The 20,249-nt window shown below is 38.7% G+C and overlaps 1 protein-coding gene across 5 annotated transcripts in view; it reads left to right on the plus strand.

Annotated features, from left to right (window-relative positions):
* LOC145997132 (putative aarF domain-containing protein kinase 2) overlaps positions 1 to 20,249 on the plus strand; it is a 292,541-nt gene that overhangs the window by 227,774 nt on the left and 44,518 nt on the right. For 4 of the 5 annotated variants that reach the window (XM_083133767.1, XM_083133766.1, XM_083133768.1 and 1 more), the window contains exons 3-6: positions 1,481 to 1,716; positions 8,800 to 8,890; positions 10,488 to 10,586; positions 12,586 to 12,697. In XM_083133767.1, coding sequence (XP_082989893.1) covers positions 1,481 to 1,716; positions 8,800 to 8,890; positions 10,488 to 10,586; positions 12,586 to 12,697 — 538 coding nt within the window. The remainder of the gene's footprint in view (positions 1 to 1,480; positions 1,717 to 8,799; positions 8,891 to 10,487; positions 10,587 to 12,585; positions 12,698 to 20,249) is intronic. The other variant, XM_083133770.1, reaches the window with a different exon arrangement.

Consider the following 20,249-nt stretch of genomic DNA (forward strand, 5'->3'; position numbering starts at 1 on the left):
CTAGTGTCATCACTGGATCTGGTCACGTCGGTGCCGTGTGGTCCATTGATGGTGTGTACCTTGGGCACTGCCCAACCTTTGCACGGACACACTTCACGAGTCGCACTACTTGGCCAACCGCTCGCCTTACCTGCTCTCTTCATACCCGGAATCTGGCTGGGGTTTTTGTGATGACAAAGCATTTTATTTTCGGCTCGTGAGATGCGTGTGTGTGTGTGTGTGTGTGTACATACGTACACACATATACAGTGTGCCTTCACCTGGTCTGTTTAGGCAAGGCTTAGCATTAACAGGCCATAGTGCAGGAGTAGAAGTGCAAAAAGAAGGGGGCCAATTGCCTCCACTGCTGGTAGCCTTGCATCACTGGTTATAAAACTAAAAGTACCCAATATCGCAGACTGCAGACTTCTGAAGCCTGCCTCTCTCTGCAACAAACACATTAATTTATGCAAGGGCAAAATTCAAATTTTTACAAGGTTGAAAAATCGTTGATGTTATTTTTGTAGCTTTTTATATGTTCGCATTTTAAAATTTCATGGCTCAGTTGGGAGGGCATGACCCCCAAGCTCCCTTCCCTGCGTACGGGCCTGTTGTACATCAATATATAGGCTAGTTTCTGGAGATTTTTTGACTCATTCTTCACATCTAAGGGGTTAGTGAAGAAATAAGGTAAGATAATCAGGTAGTTTTTCAAGAAACTTGTCAACAATTTACTACAGGAAATTGATATAGTCTTCATACTGATATACGATAGACATAAGTATTTTGTTTCCTAACTACTGTCACAGTAACAAACGATAACCTTCTACGATCAGTTTTCACCACATAAGGTATCTTCATATTTTTTTTAAAGTATGGGCTAAAACTGCCAATGTTGCGAGGCTTAAATTTTTCATCAGTTTCCTAAAAAAATAACCAATTTTCTAACTTTATTTCTTAATTAACACCTCATTTGTAAGAATTTAGTAAAATATCTATATGCTCGCCAGAATTTAATCTTTACACTGATGTGGATTGCACCTCGCTATTTCACTTCACTAACTGCTGTCACTGCAACAAAAGTTAACCCTTTCCAATACATATTTAATGGAAAATGATAGGAGCAAGCAGGGTGAAAGTTTTGTTGGGAAACATACATCGGCTGCTAGTGACACCACCGCTTAACCAGTCCATTACTAAGAAAATAAATCCTGATTCCCCTCTTCTCCCACTTTAACGCACATTGCACCATTGTGCTAAGTTGTAAACTTTTCTTTTCATGTATTTTAGAGAAGTACATACATGTTGAAGTTTATACTATTCCCAAATGCTGATCACATCACCTCCACTATGGGCAGGATCGAGAATCTGTGAAGCCCTACTCACACACCTCCTCTAAGCCTTGATAAGAGTCTGTCTCGTAGGGTAGAGCTTTTTAATGCCATATCTGTTTAAGCTGATTGCCTCTCTTGATTGTTCCTGATGTATATCTCTCTTTCAGCAATAGAGTTTTCTGGACCAATTTTTATAAAGCTGGGTCAGTGGGCATCGACGAGACGAGACCTGTTCTCCGAAGAATTCTGCTCCCAGCTGTCATCGCTGCAGAGAAGGACCAGGCCGCACTCATGGTTCTACACGGAGTATAGACTGGAGAAGGCTTATGGGAGGAGGTGGAGGGAAATCTTCCCCTGCATCGAGAATGATCTGAGACCCATTGGTTCTGGTTGCTGTGCTCAAGTATGTGCTACATAACCTCTTCGCCATTGTATAGCATCTTTCGTTTCCCCAATTGGAGAGAAAATCACAGCCATAAATCTAGGCATGTAGTGCACATCGACAAAGAATGGCTAGTTTGGAGTTGCCAAGCATCTTGCCACTCCCTTCTCATCTAAAAAAGGACAGGAAAAGGGTGGCACAGGTGGACGTTCTTCCCTTGCTTCCTTGAGCATTTTTTTTTTTTTTTTTTTTTAAGAATCTCGAAAGATTTGGTTCTGTCAGTTTCTTTCTAACCTTCATCCCTCTGTCATATACAGGGTTGCTCAAAAGAATGAGAAATTTTGGAACTGATATTAATAAAAGAGAACACACACCTTTGAAACATTTAGTGAAGCCAATGAATAGTACAGAATATGCCATTGTTGAATTTAATTTTGTTAAGTTATTTCTTGAAGATAACACCCAACAGATGACCCACCTTCCCTGTGGAGACATTCCTGCAGTCTGTGAGAGACATTGTGCATGACGCGACATAACATTGCAACAGGAATCCTGGCAATGTCCTCTCATATTCTTGCCTCAAGTTGTTCTGTCGTAGCAGGTCGAGTACGATAATCCTCGTTCTTCAGATGACCCCACAAGAAGAAATCACATGCTGTGAGGTCAGGCACCCTCCACGCTGCCATTCTTGTAATATGCTTTGACCACTAAAGCACGTTGCACACCACTCCACTGCTCCATGATTACTAAATGGCAAGATGTTGAGCAGCATTGTATATACCATTCAGTGCCACCACCTTCCCAGGGTTGCCAGGACATGATTCGAAATTTCCGATTCCTTTGAGTCACCTGGAAATGCCGCTGGGCAATGCAGTGACCATACCCAGAGAAGGGCTGGGAGAAAAGATGTGGCAACGCTTTTGACTGTCAACTGTGGCATTCACTGTGGTTTCAGCTAGTAGAGGGATGGGATAAGGACACTATACCATGGCGAAAAAAATATATGAACTTTTCATTTCATCTCTTGTTCTTTATTTCAATTTTAGTTTGTTTTAGAATTGAAATAGTTATTTTGTGTGTCCATTTTGAGGCTACAGTGAAACCTCTACTTTACGTTCCCAGATTTTACATTTTATCACATTGTACCTTCAATCTTGATGGTCCCAATATAGCAAAATGTTCTAAAATTATCCTCGTTTAACATTTTTCCCATTTTAATTTTTTTCTGCTTGGTGCCCTGAAAAACCTAAAATCGAGGTTCCACTGTATTTACTTTTTGTGTAATACAGAAGCACAATCACTTTTAAAATAACTGATTTGAGGGTGCCATTTATAATAACACTAATCTTGACTAAAACAAGGCAACTTTAGGGGGGGGTCAGGGCCTAAATTTGAGGGAGTAAAATTGAACTTAAGGTTTGACTTTAGGGGGGAGGGGGTCAGACTCCAAAATTTTTCATTCCATAGAAATAGCATGCAGGATTATATGCTAAATAACTGTGACATTTACGAAATCACAATTATGACTATTTATTAATTTGCTCCTCAGGTTCCAGGAGGTTAACAATAGTTCCCTAATTTGTCAAATGTGAATAAGCTTGAAAATTTTTGGGGGGGGGAAGTCCCCCTTGCCCTCGCCAAGTTACGCCTATGGGTCAGGGCATTTTGCATCCCAAATTTGGGTGCCTTCTCATAAGGTAGTGTTAATAATATAAAATTGGATTTTCAGAAATAACGACAGTATTAAGTAGCTGAAGTCCAGTTTAGGCATGTGCTTTTGCCACATCATGTGGCTTCTTCAGGAAATTTCCTTACCCAGTTTTATGTTGTTAAGTAGCTTTTTTGTAAGAGTTGAATATCAAAGACTTCTTTTGGTTATGGTTCTCAGGAGAAAGATTTGAAAGAAGGCTACTTCTTATTCTGAGACTGACACCCAGGAAGAACATAGTGTAGAATTTGGATAAATATTCCTTAAATTTTGATGCTGTTTCTTCATGTATTATAAATTATAGTTGATCCGATACCAGTTTGAAGTGATGTGCATACCTATGCCAACAATCTTACTGATTTCCATCAATACCGATGTTTAAAAATTGTAACTTTCACAAGTTTTTCAAGGTAGTGGTTAGTATATATTTATTCCATTCCACGTATATGCATCAATTTACCAGAATTTTGCTTTAAAATATTCAAGAATTGTGTTGATATTTAAATCCATGTTATGCTCTCACAAAATCTAGTTTTTTTCACACGATTCTGGAGCAAAATACAAGGTGCATTCAATAAATAACCGGAAAAGTAGTAAAAAAGAATCTAAAATACGGCCACGTTATATGTTTGTTATTTTGTGAAGGCATCTGTATTCATAGCTGGGGCTGACACGCCTGCCTCGCGCAACAGTTAACACAAGATGACAACACCGTTACAGGAGTGCTCCAAGCTGGAGCAGCGTAGTGTCGTGAGATTTTAGTTGCATCAAGATGTGAAATCGATAGAAATTCATCGCCGCATGACAGTTCAGTACGGTGACAAATGTATTGAGTCGATCACAAGTGTACGAATGGGCTGAGAAGTTCAAACAGGGCATAACCAGTGTTATGTTTCTCCACGTCCAGGTTGCTTTGTCACTGCAGTCACAGAAAGCAACGTTGCTCAAGTGGAGAACTTGATACAGGAGAACTGGTGTTTGTTTTGAACATTGTATTGGGACCACAAGGGCCCAATTCTTTAACATTACTTGCCCAGAGGTCATAATGTAAATAGCACCACCTACTCCCATCCTTTTGTACAAACTGAAACCAGCCATTCTGCAGAGACGACGTGGTCTGGTGTCCAGTGGTGTGCTTTTAATCCATGACAATGTGAGGCCACACACTGCCAATGTCTTATTGTCTACCATCGAGGACGTAAAGTTTGAGTGCTTACCCCACCCTCCATATTTGCCCGATCTCGCACCTTCCGATTTCCACACCTTTGGCCCACTGAAAGATGGACTAAGTGGATCGAGGTTCCAGAATGACTACGAAGTCCAATCAACAGTGCATCAGTGGCGAAGCTCCTATGAGGCTTTTGAGGCTCAGCCTACCCGAAAAATGTTGAAATTAAAATGTTCTTGTACCCTGTAACAATCAAAGTTCGTTAAAACGAATTAAACTATGTAATCCGAACGTTTGGTTCCGCCGATCCTTCCAGATATCTCGTCAGTCAGGCCAGAAAGACGAGAGCGCGTTCGGGCCGAACTGTGAGGCTTTTGACGAAAAGCCTCACGTTTAAAGGCAACTACAGCGTGAGCTCTGTGTAGGTGGGAACGGAGGGTAAAGGGGAGGGAAGTGCCGATTCGCTGGGTGAAAGCGGCTAGCCTCAGAAACAAACTTTTGTGCTTCTAGTCTTCTTGTGCAAAGTCCGTCGTTCACGCGCTGCATTGTTGAATGTTAATTTAATTCAAGTGCATGCGCGCGTGTGTTTGTGTGTGTGTCACATAGTGTATTTATGTTATAAAAATATAATACTGTGAAATTATGTGTTGAAAAGTCTAAGAGGATTTGCAGTGAAATAAATGTAAGTGAACAAGACTTCGTGGCTCTCAGATGCTTAACCTACGAAATCTTGGACACACTGACTGTACAAATGGAAATACGTTTTGGAGATTTTGAAAAGATAAAATTTGTTGAATTGCTAGACCAAAATAGCTTTAGGGAATGTAAACTACATTTTCCTGTGATGAAATTAAATAACCTTCTGTCCACATATCCATTTTTCAACAAAGAACGATTAGAAAATGACTTATAGAATATCTATGCTGATGAAGAAAAGCATTTACCTCCTGCAGACCTTCTAAATACCTAAGTTAGCAATGATCTTCAAACAATCTACAAAGAAGTAACACAACTTATCAAGTTGGTCTTGACATTCTCTGTTACAACAGCTTCCTCCGAAAGAAGTATGAGCACCCTCAAGAGAGTAAAAAAATATTTCCGTAATTCAATGAAAAATGAAAGATTAAGTTCTCTCAGAACAATAGCCATTGAAAAAAAAAACGGTTTCTATTGATCAAGGCTTCAAGGAAAGAGTAATTGATACTTTTGCGACCAACAAGAATCGACGCATGGACCTGCTGTATAAAAAAATATAAGCAGATTTTTCAGCCTACCCAGTATTTACGCCTTAGCTTCGCCACTGCAGTGCATGAGTGGTAACGCACGCGTCCAAAAGATTTTTTTTCTTGTGGAATCAGTGCCCTTATCAAGCGCTGGCTTGATTGATTGATTTGCTGTTTTTAAGTCCACTTTATGCACAATAAGGCTAATCAGGACTGGACCTACAGGTGGAATCCGAACCAGTATATCAAGCCTTGCGTAGGTGCATTGAACTAGGGGAGTACTGTGTTGAAACATAATACTGTAGTTCTTTTGGTGCTTGTAATAAATATTTGTTACAACATATTTCCGGTTATATATTGAATGAGCCTTGTAAATGGGAACGTCAGATTTTACATAATTTTCATGATACTTGGGCTCCGCAGAAGTGTTGCATGGCATTTTTGTAGACCACTTGAATGACCAAAATGCCAGAAGGGTATCAGCCTGTATCAATAAATAAAATACAACTGATATTTTCTAATATCAATACATGAACATCAATGTTGGCTCAGTTCTACAGGCTGAGGCAAAAGTCAGGTTACATAGGTGTCATTTTCCAATTGAATGGCCAGCACATTCACCAGACCTAATATCCCTGGATTTTCACCCATCCTACGCTAAGAAAATGAATGAAGAGCCTGGACTACGTGAAACAAAGGATCACAGTTGCCATCCGAGGGCTCCGAGATGCGTATACTTCGTGTATACTCCGTATACGGGCCGCAACCTGTGATGTTAAAAGGATTGATGACGTCAAAAGATTAGTTGTGTGTTTTGGGGAAATACATGTATTTGAATGAGCGAGTTGTTAAAAAAAAAGAGTTCCTGTAAATGTATTTATTTCACAGTAAGAATAATAATTATTATCGCAAATTAAACATATTTATATCCTGATTAGTTAGAAGTAAATTTATGCATGTGAATGTAATATAACATTTAATTACATGTTAGTAAAAAAAATGTGTTCAGCCAGTGCGAAGTACAATATTTAAGAATTGGTGTTTAGTAATATGAATTACATGTATGCCGAACTTGTAACTACTAATTATATTCCTTTATTTAACAATAAGAAAATGATAGTTATTTATATGTCCATATTATTGCTCATACGTTGTCTGAAGTCGTGTGGTTCAAAGTTTAAAAGTAATGTCTTAAACATCTTAATAGTCACTTACTTCTTCAAGCTATGTTTCGGTTTACAAGAATTATGTGCTTGATATACATCACATGAAATAAATATAATGTACATCAATAGAATTTTACAACTTTGTTACGACCTATTTCACAAATACATTGTTGATACTTTTGTACCTTTGTACTCAGTAATGGATGTTATATATTCCCTGTGTCGATTATTTCTGTCAAACACAGGAATAAATCTTTATGATTATTGCGATGTAGTTAGCGAACTATATAAAAATATGTACTTGTGTCACCAGCATTTAAAGTAATTGGAAATGTAGAACGAAAATCTGTACACAAGTTGCTAAAGTGAAAATTTACTATATAAATAACGATTCGTCCATTTGCAGTCAGTCATTGTTATTTCATGCAACCTATTTGATTTATTTAAATTTATGCTCTGTGTAAAAGTAGGAGAGCAGGATTTTAATCAACCTTTTTCTAAATATTACAAGTATTATAATTATCAACTTATATATCAGTGAAATTTGCATGGTATGATTTCAATACATGTCCAGGTACAGGTCAAGTAAATTGTCATTGTTAGGGATGAATGAAATACACACTGATATTCCTGAAACTTTCGCCGTATCATGAGAAATGCTCTTCTCTTGATTTTTAACGCATCTAGCTTGTCTACCGAAAAGGGATATAATTATAAGGATTCTAGAATACAAATTATTCTAACAATATTCTCCTGATAGAACATGAGGTTTATCATGATCCCTTTTTGCTTTGGACTTCTTAATTAAAGTAAGTTGCTTGCATTAATATTCTCATTTTCCATGTGATCGTAAATTCTATTTCATAGGCTTTAATTACTGTTAGATCATTTAAGGTTAGTGTTCTTAGCATCCGGGTATTTCAAATAGGTTAGGCCAGTACGTTTGTTGCGTTAGTATGTGTACACTTTCTCTCTTTGCTTGATGTAAAAATTTTAATGCGAAAAATGATTTTAAAAAATTGTATCCTCCAACCAAACCAGTCAAACTTGTGCAGCCAAATATTTACCAGAGTTTTAGAAAATTAAGCATTTATTCAAATTACACATGGGAATTGAGTTTTGCAAAGTTGGAAAGTTTATTTAATGTGAAATTCCAATCTTTCCTCAACCTTCTGTTCGTAAACTTTTACAAAATTATCTTGTATGCATAACTTGAATTGTAAGTTTTTATTCCACAGCAATTTAATAGCAATCATATAATATGATAATTCTTTACGAATTTAGAGTAAGTTTCAAATGCAGGATAAAATTCGATCTCTTATCACCTTTTTTACCTTGGTAATTTGAAAAATAAAGGTACCTTATGCAGAACGGTAAAGATTGGATTAAGCTTTTGTCAATATTATTTATGCATTTTTTAATGCTGTATAACATTTGAAATGTTCTTGAGGTGAAAGCAATGTACTGAACAAATAAGAAAGGAGAATTCAGTCAGAAAAATAAATATTATAATGCACTTTGTTAAATGTTGTAAATGGACTATGCTTGACTAATCCTGCGACGTCACGGAAGCTGGTGTGAGGCCCGTATATAAGTATTTCAGAAGCCCCGCGCCATCTCCCAAATCACTCTCACCGCATTAGCAGGCATCTTACAAAACTGGGAGTGTCGCATTGAAGCATGCATTTTAGCAGATGTTGTGCATATGGAACATGTACTGCAACTGTAAACCTTACATATGAGTCATGTATATGTTTGTATGCTTGTATTTGTTTTCCTATGTAACCTGATCTTTGCCCAACCGTGTATTATAAATGTTTTTACCTTTGTTTTTTGCAGGTGTACAAAGCGTGGATGGATCCCCAAGTGGTTCCTTCACAGGGTTTGATGTCTATCAGTGATGAGTCTGTGTATTCATATGTTGTAGAAGGTAATTAGTACTTCCTATAACTCTGAATTACAACTTAACCTTTTGCAGATGGAGCCTCACATGCTTGTAAAGCCTTTGTGAACAGGGCCTCTTCAAGTGCATGCTTTTCAAACTTCCTGAGAACTAAGAGAGATGAAATTGGTTTTCTTTTCTTTCTTAAAGAGAAGCCTTTTAGCAGAAGTAAAACTTATGCATTGTGCCTCCCAATAATGAGTGTTACAGTAAGAAGAAAATTGAAATTCATGGGGAAAAAAATGGCATACATCATGCCCCTATGGCCCCCACAATAGACTGAAGTGAATGGAAAGTGTTGTGTGTAGCAGTAGTACATTCCTTAAACTGTGTGCAAAGTTTAGTTGAAAACAGACTGATACATCTTGGAGAAATAATATGATTAATGTATAAGCGGCAATGTTGCCAGCTTAGGGAAACAATTTCCAGATTCCAATAGTAACAATGGACATAGTGTTTTATTATTTGAGTACATAATACCTTTATAAGTATGCTACTGAACAAAAAAGACAGAACTGAAATATTGTGCGTAGTTTTCAAGAAATCCACGTTAATTCCTGCCATGTGGTGTCATCCTCAACATAATTGTGGCCTTCCTCATGAATTTCAACACATTTTGTGCTTAAAAAAATAAAATGTGCCATATTTACGTTATGTACAAATGTGCACATTTTCCAAAATGTTGTCAGACCTCCCTGATGGTGCAGTGGTATCGTCGTCACCTTGTAATCAAGGGGTCCCGGGTTTGATACCCGATGGAGGTAGTGGTTCGGATCCCACTTTAAACTGTAGATCCAGTCCCGATTAGCCTTACTGTGCATAAAGTGGACTTAAAACACCAAATCAATCAAATCCAAAATGTTGTCCAAAAGAAAACTACAGTGTAGTTATGCATGAAATAATTCCGAGTGTTACGTGAAACAACATATAAGTGGATTTTTCCCATGATTTTTCATTTTGTACGGAAACGTTTTAGATCACCAACCAAAGGTGCATGACTCTACTGTCACACTGGAGCCACAATATCAATGTTTCTCATGTGAGAAATAGTGGAAAATAACTTCCTAAAAAGTCATTCCTTAGATATGTAACTGTCACGAACAGGCATAGGCCACATGATGTACAATTTAAAATACTAATTTAAAAGGAAATTAAGATATAATTTTATGTATATTTGGCAGATGAGTGTGCTATAAATATGTACATTTTGGGGATAACAACACTGAAAATTAAGAAAAAACACTAGTTTTGAAAAGAAAAACAATAAATCGAAGTCCCTATTTATCAGCAATGATTTCATGTTTTTTTCCATCCTTAAGAAATATTGATTTAAAATAATATAATTGTTACGTCACCACCTTGTAATCAAGGGCTCCCGGGTTCAATACCCGGTGGATCCACAAGTGGTTCGGATCCCACTTTAAACTGTAGGTCCAGTCCCAATTAGCCTTACTGTGCATAAAGTGGACTTAAAACACCAACTAAACAAACGATAATATAATTGTTAGAATGTAAGAATCATTATTCTGTGAATAAATGTTAGTACTTTTTATCATGAATTAATTACTCTATTCATGCATTTCAGGCTTGGAGGTTACTGGCATTGGCTACTTTTTGCGTTCTCATAATAAACACTTTGAGGAAAACAGCAACTTCGATCAGAATGAAGCAGCAGGTAATACAGGTAAGTTGTATTGAATATGGAGCATTCACCCACACTCTAATGAATATAAATAAATATCTTGGGCAACACTAGAAGGTAAATGTGGCTGGAACTTGGTGCTGATCACATCGTCTCCACAAATGACCATGATTGTGATTGTGTGAGGCCCTTCAAATGCCTTCATGGCACAGTACAATGTTCAGGGGATCAACCTCCATGGCAGTGGTTAGCACATTCCTCTACGACTCCAGGAGTCCCCTGGTTCGAATCCTGGCCTGGTCATGGGTGTTTGTGAATGTTTATTCATCAGTTTCATTGCATCACCATCTTCGCGATTAGTCTGAAGTGGCAGAAAAGCGAAGTAAAATAAACCAAATCAATCAATCACAAAATGTTCAGAGGAAGGTTGGCTAATCACCAGGAATACATTGAATGCCGGAAATTTTGCGTGAATTATTGGATCTGGAAGTTTTACAAAGACATGAATAAACTGCAGCTAATTCAAATCCCATTGAATTTATACATATTTATTAATGCCCTGAATCAAGTTTTTCACAGTTTATCATTTTTTAATCGAGGAAGGAGAAGAAAGCTGTGTGGAAAATCTCTCGATCCGTTTACTTTGTTAGTGTCCTTTGCAGAACAACCTAGTCTGAGTATGTCAATTGGCAAGTGTAAACTCCGCAGGTGAAATTAAATATTTTTTACATACATACCGTTTAATTGAATTGACTTAGAATTTTTGGATACGTTGTGATTACACACACCATTTATGTTGTTAATATATTTGTATGTGTATGTGTGTGCCTGAGGTTGCAGTAGAAGAAACATCAGCTTGTACCCTTGAATATTCTGAAACTTCACTTGAAAACCGGGAATTACTGTATTTTCTCATGTATAATGTGCACATTTTTCCAAAATTTTTGCCCCCAAAAACTGTGGTGCGTATTATGCACGGAATAATTGGGACACCCAACATAAAACCTCACAGGGTCATTCCATGATTTTGAGACACTTGCATTGATTTTTCATGTTTACGGAACCCTATCATGTTATATATCATTGTAAAGCTTGAATCCTGCAGTTTCTGAATATGGAAACAGTATTCCATACAAGATAACGACACTAATGTGAAATGTGGTTGAAATAAGTTCATCAAAACCTGAAGAAACGTTCTGATATTTATGGTACTTTTGGTGAAAGAAAACAAGGAAAAATATAATAAAAATGAAAAAGTATTACTGGCCAAATAATATGACATACATGGAGTGTGTAAATTCCTTAATGGAAGAAATCTTGTGCTGCTAACTGCTATTTGGAAGGTCCTGAATGTGCCTCGTATAAACATTACTCACAGAAAGAAAAAGTATATATTTTGAAAAAGAAGGAATGAGCAATTGAAGGTATGACGTAATTTACTCTTGATCAGCATATCGACAGATTTACAACATACAACTAAGAAAGCCATTTCTTGAAACTGGATTGTACTGTGCATTATATACGAGATATATTTTTTTGTCACTTTTACCCATCCAAAACCAGAGTGCGCATTATACACGCACGCACACTATACATGTGTAAATACAGTATACTTGGATTTTATCATGGTCCTAGAGTAGTCACCCTGAGAGGGTAGGAAGAAAATTAAGAAACAAAAATAAAGCTGTACAATGGGATCCATGAGTATTACCATGCAAATTGTCCATGACTATTTTCATTAATTTTTCTCTTGCATGCTATATGTTTTTAAGCGATGGATTTTTATGTATGCTGGTGCAGAAGTTGTCAACAGCTTGTTTCGAGTTTTCTTTTAATTCTTGAAGCTCTTATTGGGTCAAATAAAGTGCACGAACATGGTGATGGACAATTTGCACGGTAGTACTCATGAATCCCACTGTACCATTTCTTTAAATTTACTACAAAATAAATTGAAGTGTAATAATATATTTTTTTTGGAAGTCAATTTTATTATGATGATAAAATGAATTTAAAATCTCCATTTGTTATGTTCTGAAAACAGAGTCGCAAGCTAGAAAACAATTGCCAGTTATGCAGAAAGCAGAGACGAAAGATGATAGACTAGTTCCTGTGGCTCTCAAAGTCTTACATCCAAGAATTGACACACTTCTCAGGTAATTATTTTAAACTGTTTTCAACATCAAAGGAAATGATTCACTTGTTTCTTCTTCTTCTCATATACTTATCCCAATGAAGAAACTGTAGATGTAACATGGTTAAGTGGTAACTCCCAGGATAGAGTTCACGAAAATAGCCACAAGGTGCACTTTGGGTATAGATTTACCAAGACATTTGAAACCCTGGCGTGGTGGCAGTGGCGCTAGTGTTGCTAGGCTAAGTTACGGGAGGCCTCTAGTTTGCCTATTTTCCAAGGTTTCAGAAAGCTTGTTAGATGTATACCTGAGTGCTCAGCGAGCAATTGGTCACTCAGCTACTTGATGGCAAAATAAGCATTGGTTGCTGAGGAAACTTGAATTTTGCTCGTCACAGAATATATCATTTTTGTGTTTCCATCTTGTGAGTCAAAGAGTAAGAATATGAAAATTATATGAAGATGGCGGCGAATGAAATATTTGTGATTGATGGCTTGCGATATGGTGTAATTACAGAGGAAGTTCAAGTAACAGAAGGTTATGTAACTTTCCACTTTTTGTCATTGTATTAAATTGCATTAAAAGGAAAGAGAGCCACGGTTGTCTAGTCGGTACGGCATGTGACTGTCATGCAGGAGGCCCGGGCTCTAATCTCGGGGTGGATGATCTATAGTCGGTATTTTTATGGGCTTCTCCCCGCAAAAAGTGGCTCTTGGGTTCATTAACCCTCAAATCAATGGGAACCTAGGGGGGGTAAAGGTGGCTGGAGCATGGTACTGATCACATCACCTACAAAATGGCTAAGGCCCTACCCCCATATCCCCTAAATGTGCCTTCGTAGCAGGGTGCTATATGCACAGGGAACTTTATTAAAGTGAAAGTATTGTTTATTCCAAACATACATTGTAGTTTTCGAAAGTTGTCAAAATGTGGGAAAAAGAATATTTCAGCAGTTTTTTCCACATCGACCATGCCCATAAATAACAGCCTTTCCAAAATCACTGAAATCTTGTCAACTCGATGCAGCCACGTTGATCACAGATTACTCATAGACTGATATTTTGATCAATGAGCACACAGCGTCGAGCAAATGCTCAATGGGTGAAAAACTCGCTCAGCGATCATCGCTGAGATACTCGATGCACCCAAGTTGGTATCTCTCAGGATGATGACAAGGTCAACACTTGCCTAAATAGCACAGAAAAATAGGAATCAGAGTCTGTCTGTGTATCCTGTATCACCACGAGGCTGTCCTGTTGCCAATTCGCCATTACTCCTGTCTTAGAGGTAAGACATTAATTCTCTAAGTACAAGTCCACTTAGGCATACTCTTTAGCAGGGGTCGGCAAACATTTTTTGTAAAGGGCCAAACATTAAATATTTAACCCTCTGCGGGCCAAGAGGCAAACCCGAGGATTTCTTTAGGTAGGTCTACTTAAAAAAGAAAGAAAAAGAAGTTTGCACAAAGATATATATACAATCTGTGTTCAATAAATACGGTGAAAGATTGAATGACTGATTTCATGATTTATTTGCAGGAAAGGCAATACTTGTATGCAGGAATACAGCTTATTGTCCTTCAAAGTAATCGCCTCCAATGGTAATGCACTTCTGAGAACGCGTGTAGAGGTCTCTCATACTTTGGGCGAAGGCAGCCTGTGGGATGCTGTTGAGTTAAGCATTCACATTGCGTTGGATGTCGGCAATGTCCGAAAACCATTGTTCTTTTAAGTGTTTCTTCAAGCGAGGAAAAATTAAATAATTGGCAGGGGCCAGATCTGGTGAATAAGGTGGGGGGGGGGGGGTGATGTAGTACAACCTCCTTACGTGCCAGGAACTGCTACACGGTTATGGCAGTATGGAGATGTGCGTTATCTTCAGGAGGCGATCCAAAATGTTCGCGTATGTGGCCACATTCAATGTTGTGCCTTCTGGCAGGTATTCTTTATGAATGATCCCTCCAGCATCAAAAAAGGTAACCAGCATTGTCTTCATGCGAGACTTTTTGCGCCAAACCTTTTTACAATTTCGGTGGCCCTGACGGAAGCGCTTGTACCACTCGTACACACACTTTTTCCATAAAGCACTGTTTCCATACACCTGCCGCAGCATGTTGTGACATTCCCTTGGCATTTTCCCAAGTTTGAAGCAGAATTTCGTGTGCTCCATTTCACCCATAACAGCGTTGCTGCACTGCACCTTACTTCCACAATGCGTACACACAAACTACACGTCTGGACAACCACACAGCTTCGCGAATGATGACTGACAGACCTAGGGCTTCACTGACCTGACCGTCAACCAGTAGTACCAACTACACCACATGCCAGCAATTCATTCACCGTATTTATTGAACAAATATATATATATATATATAAATGTAATGTAATGTAATAAAAATACTCAGTAGACTACAATTATTGTTTGAAACACAGCTTTACTAATGAGATGAATGAAGTTGCTTTCTTTGAGACAACATTTCACCAAATTGGAGGTCAAAGTTAGTACTCCCTCTCATGAAAACTGATTGCAAATGTTCATATGTTAATGCTGACCTGTATTGACATTTTATATATTTCATCTCTGGAAATGTCTCTTCGCACAGATAGGTACTACCAAATACAGAGATCAAACCCAAAGCATATGATCTTAGTTCACCATATTCATCACTCCACTCTTCCTTAAAAGCACAACATTCGAAGTCCACTTTTCTCTTGTTTTCTGGTTTCGACAGCGACCTGATTGATATGCACTGGTATTATAAAACGAGAACAAAATGTTGCAGAACAGCAATACACGTGGCACTCGTAATGCTGCCTAACTAATAGCAGACGGGCAAGTGGGGAGCTTTGACCCTGTACGAAGCTAGCTAAGAGCGCCACACATGGACTTTATCGCAACTCCTCAGCTCGAAGTCTGTCGTTAGAGCACGTAACCAGCCATAGACGCAATACATATCGACAAACGTAGGAATTTTCCCATACACTGCAATAAATGCTGAAATATTACTTTCATATAATTTTCGCACTTTCAAATTTTTAAGAATTTGGAAATGTAAAAAAAAATCCATTCTTAGCTCGGGGGCCATAGAAAAATAGGCGGCGGGCTGTATCTGATCCGTTGGTCATAGAAAAATAGGTGGCGGGCTGTAACTGACCCGTTGGCCATAGAAAAATAGGCAGCGGGCTGTATCTGACCCGTTGGTCATAGAAAAATAGGCGGCGGGCTGTATCTGACCCGTTGGCCATAGAAAAATAGGCAGCAGGCTGTATCTGACCCATTGGCCATAGAAAAATAGGTGGCAGGCTGTATCTGACCCGTTGGCCATAGAAAAATAGGCGGCGGGCTGTATCTGACCCATTGGCCATAGAAAAATAGGCAGCAGGCTGTATCTGACCCGTTGGCCATAGAAAAAATGGCGGCAAGTTGTATCTGACCCGTTGGCCATAGAAAAATAGGCAGCGGGCTGTATCTGACCCGTTGGCCATAGAAAAATAGGCAGCGGTCTGTATCTGACCCGTTGGCCATAGAAAAATAGGCAGCGGTCTGTATCTGACCCTTTGGCCATAGTTTGCCGACCCCTGCTCTATATTATAATGTAGACTAAGGTAGATTAGTTAGGATAAGTATAAGTGTCATAATTACAGAGAAATTTAGCACTCACGGTTTCCGTGAAGCTGTTTTTAGTTTCTTCTATTAATTTTGGTGGCCACTGCCACCATCCTCGTTGGAACTTGTTGCTTGTCACGTTTCTGTTGTTTTTTGTTCCTCGATTAGCCGCTAGGTGCTCTGTTGTTGCCTGTCTGCCTGCATCCGTGTTGTCTGCTGTTCACCAGTGTTAGCTGCCGCAGTAGGGAAATCCATGCATGGTGTGCTTGTCCACTATCAATGTTTACTTCGAGTGCATGATATCATGTGTTTCCTTGATTTTGGTGTCTATAAGTGTGGGCTCATAGACAAACCACTAAAGGAGACATGCCAACTCTGTGTTAAATTCTGGGGCTTTCAAGGAACTACATGTTTGCAGTGGTCAGAAGTAGCGAGCTACTTGTAGCGTCGCTACTGTAGCTAGCTACAAAATTTGTAGTTGTAGCTGTAGCGACGCTACATTTTGAAAATTGTAGTTGTAGCGGTAGCGAAGCTACAAAATTCCAGTAGTTGTAGCGAAAATTTCTTTCGCTACAGTTACATTTTTTCTCGGCATTTTGAGGTGAATTTTGAATGTGGCAACAGCGTCAGGAAAAAATCGACAATAACCCTTAATTTTGCAGGAGGTTCATAAACACAGTCTATTACATGGAGATACAGATTATCTAGATTATAGATTATAGATATCTGCGTAATTTATTTAATTAGTATCTGAAGAATTCAGATATCCAGATAACTAACTGACATATATGAATATATTCCTGCTAACAGCTACGTTTTTTTTAGCTGCATCGCTATTTTGCCTCGTTTCCTGCATCGCTGGAAAAAAGTGCCTCATTTGCGTCACCCCCGGAACAAATCCTGTGGATATTCATGGTGTTAGAGACACCAAAATGTCATTAATTGCTGTGTAAGACACAACTTTCAGTGCAAAAACGAGCAATGGAATATCAACTGCACTGACAAGGGAATAGTGCCAGCAATAAATGGCTCAGTACGTTAACAGCATTGATCATCGTCAGTATATAGGATATCACCAAGAAGAAATTATTGTTACAAAAATGATAGAGTTTCTGTAATTACAATTATTTTCGCGATAGTATTTCTTCACAAATTTTAAAATTACAATACGTTTAGAACATTCAGGTTTATACGACAGTTTCCTTAATAATTTTATCATATTGCAAAAAGTATGTACGAGTTATTGACTTTCCTGCAGAAACGACAATTTTCTTCGGTTATTATACATAGTTTTCAAATTTATGTATTTGTCCTACTTTTGCGTCACTTTTCTGTAACTTTTGCTAATCATGACATCATCATCCTTCGCTGTTTCCTGCCTCTGGCTGGGTCGGCATAGAAGTCAAGCCTCTCCATTTTTTCCTGGTCTTTCACAACTCTTTCCAAGGTGTTCCAATCTTGTCTCCTAACACTCTCCACTATCTGCTCTTTCCACCGACATCTTGGTCTCCCCCTTGGCCTTATTCCCACTCCTTGTGCATTGTAACCTCTTACTGGTAGTCTTTCTGTGTCTCCTCATGTGTCCGAACCATCTCATCTGTGCCTGATCTATTCTGTCCTGAAGCTTCACTACACCCACTGTCTGTTGGATCTCCTCATTCCTTATTCTATCCCTTCTAGTCTTCCTCAAAAGACTCCTTAAAAATTTAATCTCCACTGAATGCATCTTTTCTTTGTCTCTCTATGTCATTGTCCAAGTCTCTGCTCCATACGTAATTATTGGCACATAGTATGTTACATATTACATTCTTGCATTTCATAGGTACATCACTATTCCATATTATTCTTCGAACGCTTTGATATAGTCCACCACCCATTTGTCCTCTTCTGTTTACCTCCTCATCTATTCTTCCACTTCTCTCAATCATGACAATGAGGATGAATGGTTTATTAAATTATTCTCTTATCTATAGTCGCTTTCTGCCACTTTCGGCTAATTGCGAGAATGAGGAAGAATGATGAATGATGAGCAGTGTGGGGAATGGAGGAGCAGGTGGATCTCATCCTCCCAACTTGGCGTCTTTCCTAGTTTTTGTTTTGAGTCCATTTTATGCATAGATAAGCTGATCGAGACTGGATCCGAACCACTATGTGCCTCCCCTGGGAATCGAACCTGGGGCCCTTTGGGAGTCAAAGGGCTCCAGGTACTTTTCATTCAAAATGCTGACTTCATATCAGTCTATAAAAAATGAAATATTTATTCTCAAGAAAAATATGTTGATGTGAACATAAATACGTAATCCTACCAAATTTTATTTGTGTATAGTTGTAATAATTAATTTGGGCAACACCCTAATTGCAATATTCATATATCAAATTTGAATTGATGTGCCACTTGCGTAGGTATGGTATTCTCAAAAACTATAGTAAAAATAAGTAACTGAAGTAACATTGCTATCAAAATTATCGAATGACTGGAATCATGATAATAAATAACAGAATCTATTTACAGGTAATAGGGGACTTTTTTAATACCCATATCGTTGTTTTAATTTTTTTTATGCAGAAGTAGCGCAAAAAGTAGCGAAGTAGCGAGTAGCAAACAGGAGTAGCGTAGCGAGCTACTTTTTGCTAAATGTAATTGTAGCTCTAGCGAAGCTACATTTTGGAAGAGAAGCTGTAGCTGTAGCGAAGCTACTTTTAAAATGTAGCGTTCCGATCACTGCTTGTTTGTCAATCCTCACGCTAGATGGCAGGCTGCAGTGGTCAGCAAAAGGGGGGAGAGAGGGGGTGGAAGAAGAGGTGGGGTGGGGTATAGGTACACCAATTTATTTCATATTCAAAAGTATTCTTCTCCTATACAGCTTTCACATAACCTACTGGGAATATGATATTCTCTTCAATGCAATAAACTTCTTTTGCAGATGTAGATTGCGATAAGTGTGCACTAAACAGCACCCACTCATTGCAGTTACTTTCGAGTCCCAAGCCAAAGCAGCTTCCGTGTAACATGCTTCGCCATCCTTGTCGAACTGACCGAGCCCGGGACGGTCATTTCAAATTCAAACCTGTGCATTGACCCAGTGTTGCCAACTCTCCCCACAGAACATGAGCTGAGGACTGGATGGTAAATGCATTACGAAAATAAATATCCATGTAAAGCACTACGTAATGTAAGCTTTATGTACAATCAGCAAATACCAACGATTGGAACGATGCACCTCCCCGATGGCGTAGTGGTACTGCAACGATGGTGTGTCCGTTTCGATACCTGTAGGAAGCACAAAGTGTACATTTTTAGATGGGGGACATTGCTCGAAGTGAGGGGGGATGCAGGGGGATTATATTACCCCCCCCCCCAGCTAGCAAAATTTTCGTAAAACATCCCCTAATTTATTAAGATTTGGTACGCATAAAAGTGTGGCAAGCCAGGGGCAACAAAAAATCTGGTGAAGTCAAGCCAGTTGGTAGGTATGCCAGAGACCCAGGTTCGAGTCCTGGCCAAGCCTGCATTTTTCGCTGAAATTCTACACCCCACCCCCCAATTGTCTCCTTGTCACCATATAAAACTCCAGCTAATCCCAAGGCTCGACCAAACAACCCCCAGCTAACACTTTTCACTTCCGCTGTGGGTGTCTGCTTGATCCTTCGGGCTAGCTGTAAGATGTTCCTATGTTTTAAAATAGTGACAGGTGGGGGATGCTTTGCGTAAATATTCCTACATTGATACCCCCACACACACCGCTCTCCACTTCGAGCACATAGTGGTTCAGTCAACTCCCACTTTAACCTACAGAGCCAGACCCGATTACCCTATCTATGCATAAAGTGGATTTAAACTCAAAAACTCGTGAGACACTTTGTTGCACGGGAACAGAAAAGACGCGTTCTTAATGATGATAATTTCTAGATACCTTCTAATAACGTTCTATTTAACTAGGGTCAGGAATTGTATGTTATGGTT

This window comes from Lepisma saccharinum, chromosome 13 (genome assembly GCF_977018435.1).
Source record: "Lepisma saccharinum chromosome 13, izLepSacc3.1, whole genome shotgun sequence".
Classification (NCBI taxonomy): domain Eukaryota; kingdom Metazoa; phylum Arthropoda; class Insecta; order Zygentoma; family Lepismatidae; genus Lepisma; species Lepisma saccharinum.